Genomic DNA, 5,152 nt, shown 5'->3' on the forward strand with positions numbered 1-5,152 from the left:
GACTCGACGGCACTTAACAACAACAACAACAAGGAAGACCAGTTAATATGACTATTACTCAAATTTACTCACCAACCACTAATTCCAAAGATGAAAACATTAAATATTTTTTTTTGTTTTTAATGAACTTTTGCAGTCTGAAATGGATCAATCATACAATCAAGATGCATTGATAATTACTGGTGATTACAACATGAAAGCCAGAAAAAAAAAGAAGAATTAGTAGTTGGGAAATATGGTCTTGGTGTTAGAAATGATGCCAGAGCTTGCATGATAGAGTTTTGTAAGACCAGCAACAAGATATTCATTGAAAATACCTTTTCCCAACAACATAAACAATGACTATACACATTGACCTCTCCAGAAGGAATATGCAGGAATCAAATTGACTACATCTGTGGAAAGAAATGATGGAGAAGTTCAGTATCATCAGTCAGAGCAAGGCCAGGAATCAACTGCAGAACAGACCATCAATTGCTCACATGCAAGTTCAAGTGGAAGCTGAAGACAATTAAAAGAAGCCCACAAGAGCCAAATTATGACCTTGATTATATCCCTCTTGAATATAGAGACCATCTAAGGAATAGATTTGATGCATTGAACACCAATGACTGAAAACTAGATGAATTATGGGATAACATCAAGAACATCATCCATGAAGAAAGCAAAAAATCATTAAAAAGACAGGAAAGGAAGAAAAGACCCAAATGGATGTCAGAAGAGACTCTGGAACTTGCTCTTGAATAGAAAATAATTAAAACAAATGGAAGAAATGACAAGATGAAAGAGCTGAACAGAAGATTTCAAAGATGAGCTTGAGAAGACAAAGTCAATTGTTATAATGAAAAGTGCAGAGACCTGGAGTTAGAAAACCAAAAGGGAAGAACACACTCGGCATTTCTCAAGCTGAAAGTACTGAAGAAAAAATTCAAGTCTCAAGTTGCAATATTGAAGGATTCCATGGGCAAAATAATGAATGATGCAGGAAACATCAAAAGAAGATGGAAAGAATACACAGAGTCACTGTACCAAAAGGTATTCATCAATGTTTATCCATTGCAGGAGGTAGCACATGATCAAGAACTGATGGTATTGAAGGAAGAAATCCAAACGGCACTGAAGGCATTGGTGAAAAACATGGCTCCAGGATTTGACAGAGTGCCAATTAAGAAACTCAGTGTATAGTCAAAAACAGAAAAAAAAAATTATATCACATCTTTTATGGATTAAAAAATACTAGGGCATAGAATTCTCCTTTATGTAATCTTACAAAGCTGTTAAAGCACATTTCAAACATAATAGCTTTTGTTTTTTTTTCTTCTGAAAGTATCTTTTTTTTTTTTTTTGTCTGTCACTACAGATTTTTTTTAAGGTTTGCTTTAATTCAAGTGACTGAATTGAACTTATGCTATAAACTTTAAAATGCTGTTTTTTTATTTCAGTTTTTATAAGTACATGTGTAGTTTGATAACAGTATTTTCTTGATTTTTCTCTTTAGGTTGATTTTGAACTGGAGTCATTTTCTGAAAGGAAAGAAGAAGAGAAGGAAGAGTTAATGGAATGGTGGAAAATGATGTCAGAAACTTTAAATTTTTAGAAAGACTTCTAATTAGCTACTTTTAATCTATTCATATATAGCATAGTATGATGTAATGTGGCCATTTTCTTTTAGATTTGGTGCAGTTAATATTCAACATTGATTTATTTTTAATCATTAAATATTAATCATCATTACTTAAAATACATAATTAGACCCTTAGGTAAAAATATAAGAACTTGATCTATTTCATTCTCTTATGTAACTTTCATTTTCCTGTATGTATTAAGCAGAGGACTGTAGAAAAGTTGTAAGTCATTTTGCAAGCTTGAACTTAAACGCAATATTCCATGTGTTATTTACAATAGAGAACTTTCTGAGTAATTTTGGCTTTTACAACTTAGTGAAGTCCTAATATAATTAGTGGCAACGTCACATAATGAATGCCATTGAAAAAGTCAATGCATACAGTTTAGGATTGTGAGCATTATGCTGCAAGACTTAACTATAGTTCAGTATAAATTGTCATTTGTCTCTTGGGCTGACCAGCTCTATAAGCATGATCTTGTTAATGTACTTTTGTTGGGAAGAAAATGTAAATGTTTACCAAGAAGTTTTATGAAGGGAATGGAAATTGATGTCTTGCTTGTACAAATAGAGACAATGCAGTTATATTATTCAGCTACACTACTTCAAGGTTTAGTGTTTTCTCTTGGGTGATGATTGGCCCAGAATTGCATTCCAAATGAATAAAGGTTTAAAAAAATCTGTGTTGTATATTTTAATTCTGTATGATTTTTAGTCTAAAGTTGAGATCTCATGATGAAAAAAAATTCCCTTGGTAGTGGCTCCTCATTTCTCCACCCTTTACATTTTAACGTTAGTAAGTACCTACTGTATCTTAGCACTATTTTAGCAAATACCTATGTCTGGAACATCAATCATCCTCCACAAGCACCACCACCACACACACACACACACACACATCTACAATTAGTCACTCTCCATCACTCACTTTTGCTCATATTTTAGGTCTGGACTTAATATATGCATTAATTAAAAATCTATTCCTGACCCACCTCATCCAGTCTAAGTTAGTTGCCTGTCATTCTTACCCTCAGTACATTATTCTTTCCTGCCATTTCAGTCATCACAATGCATAATTTTATATTAATTTGTGTATAGATTCATTTAAAGTCTGTGTCCACAAGTGGTCCATAAAATACATAAAGTGATCATCTTTTCTTTGACATAGAGAGACTGAATAATGCTTGGCATACAGTAGGTACTTTGTTGTATTTGAGACACCTCCGAATCTGCACTCACCTTAAGCCTGGGGCGAGCCTTCGTGAACTCTTTCTCAGGGGAGAAGGAGGCATGACTGCCATCCCCCTGCTCCTTATCTATCTCATGTTCGATGTCCTGCAGAAACAGTGAGCAGTGGCCATCTCTGGAGGTATCCAAGGCCGTTTCGTTTTGAGGCCTTCCCTTGCTGCCTATCAGATCCTGGGACCAGATTTTCCATCAGAGGAGGTTTCAGTTCCCTTTCTGTCACCATGTGCTGGGTGTTGGGTGTGCAACATGACATTCTGCTTATGGGTAAACTGCTAGCTCTTCTCAGAACCCTACTCACATGGCCTTCCCAGGAGCAGCAAATTGTGCACCCTCTTAGACCACAGGTGGAACAAAGTACCTACTGTAAGCCAAGCATTATTCAGTCTCTCTATGTCAAAGAAAAGATGATCACTTTATGTATTTTATGGACCACTTGTGGACACAGACTTTAAATGAATCTATACACAAATTAATATAAAATTATGCATTGTGATGAGTGAAATGGCAGGAAAGAATAATGTACTGAGGGTAAGAATGACAGGCAACTAACTTAGACTGGATGAGGTGGGTCAGGAATAGCTTTTTAATTAATGCATATATTAAGTCCAGACCTAAAATATGAGCAAGAGTGAGTGATGGAGAGTGACTAATTGTAGATGTGTGTGTGTGTGTGTGTGTGTGTGTGTGTGTGGTGGTGGTGCTTGTGGAGGATGATTGATGTTCCAGACATAGGTATTTGCTAAAATAGTGCTAAGTGGTGTACTAAAGACCCCATATATATATAATGGCTTAAGTACAATAGAAGTGTATTTCTTAGAACACAGAAAGATGGAGTGGTTTTTCTCCACCTCAGACTAACAGAAGCTCTGCCATCTTCTACATGTCACCAGAATTAAACTGGGGGTCATATAAAGTCCTGCCAGTGGGAAAGGGGAAAGATCATGGAGGAACACACAAGGGATGCTTTTATGGGCTAGACTTGAAACTGGTACACAACGTCTTTGCACATTACATTGACTAGAATTCTATCTTCTGGTCACAGTGACCACAAGAGAGTGTGGGAAATATAATCTAGCAGTGCACGCAGAGAGCTGAGGAAAATATGGAGTTTGATGAGTATCAAACAGTCTCTGCCAGACAGAAGGAACAGCAGGTGCAAAGGAATTGTGGTAAGAAAGAACATGGCTTTCTGGAAGACTCAAAGAAGGACTTGGAGAATACTTGGAGGAGAGAGATGTGAGAGATGGGAAGTAAAGCTCAGGGCAGTAAACAGAGACAAAATCATGCAGGGCCTTAAAAACAAGAACTGAGGATTTAGAATTTCTTTCTTAGAATCACTAAGCCTTTCAAGATGGGAACAAGCTTGATTGATTTATGTTTAAAAGATCATTCTGGCTGGTCTTTACAGGGTGGAAGCAAGAAGATCAGTTAGGAAGCTGTTGCTGGCATGTTGAAAAGAGATGACTTGTATCACATTATGACAGTAGAAATGAAAAGAAGTAGTTGGATTTGTAATATATTTCAGAGGTAAAGGAGACAGGTCTTGATGAAGGATTGAATGTGGATAATGATGGAGAGGCAGTAATCAAAGGAGCACTAGGTGCATGCCGTGTGGAATATGGGAAAAGCAGATTAGGAAAAATGGGAAGAAAAAAATTTCAATATAGGGAATATTAAGTTTGAGATGCCTATGCTTGGGTTGAGGAGCTCTGGTAGCATAGTGTCTAAGGCACTTGATTGCTAACCAGAAGGCGGCCAGTTCAAACCCACCAGCCACTCCTTGGAAGGAAGATGGGGCAATTTACTTCTGTAGTGATACTGCCTTGGCAACCCAAGGAGGGGTCGCTATGAGTCGGGTCTGACTCAATGGCACATAACAACAACAACAAGCTTGGGTTGAGTGCACGGTTGATATTCTATGTCTAAAGCTCAAAAAAGCCCGGGACTGAATACAGAGATTGGGGGTGTAACTCTCTCTCTGTCTCTCTTTCTCTGTCACATACACACGCGCGCGTGCACACACACACACACACATATCATTCATCCATCCAAATTGGGGCACTTTCAAGAAAGAAAGGGGTACAACTTGTTAAATCAGGACAAGTGTAATCTGGAATTGCCTGGAGGAACTTGGGAGTAGGATCACTAATATATTGTTGTTGTTGTTAGCTGCCATTGAGTCACTACCGACTCATAGCGACCACATGCACAGCAGAATGAAACACCGCCTGATCCCACACCAGCTCCATGATCCTTGCTATACTTGAGTCCATTGTCGCA

General features: G+C 37.6%; 1 protein-coding gene across 1 annotated transcript in view; it reads left to right on the forward strand.

The window, feature by feature from the left end:
- The window catches only part of CPE (carboxypeptidase E), a 127,413-nt gene extending 125,816 nt beyond the window's left edge, over nucleotides 1-1,597 (forward strand). Inside the window, exon 9 of the mRNA XM_007954207.2 lies at nucleotides 1,499-1,597. Coding sequence (XP_007952398.1) covers nucleotides 1,499-1,597 — 99 coding nt within the window. The remainder of the gene's footprint in view (nucleotides 1-1,498) is intronic.
- The last annotated feature ends 3,555 nt before the right edge of the window (nucleotides 1,598-5,152 follow it).

Source organism: Orycteropus afer, unplaced genomic scaffold (genome assembly GCF_000298275.1).
Source record: "Orycteropus afer afer isolate SDZICR_OR568_19922 unplaced genomic scaffold, OryAfe1.0 scaffold00443, whole genome shotgun sequence".
In the NCBI taxonomy this organism is placed as follows: Eukaryota; Metazoa; Chordata; class Mammalia; order Tubulidentata; family Orycteropodidae; genus Orycteropus; species Orycteropus afer.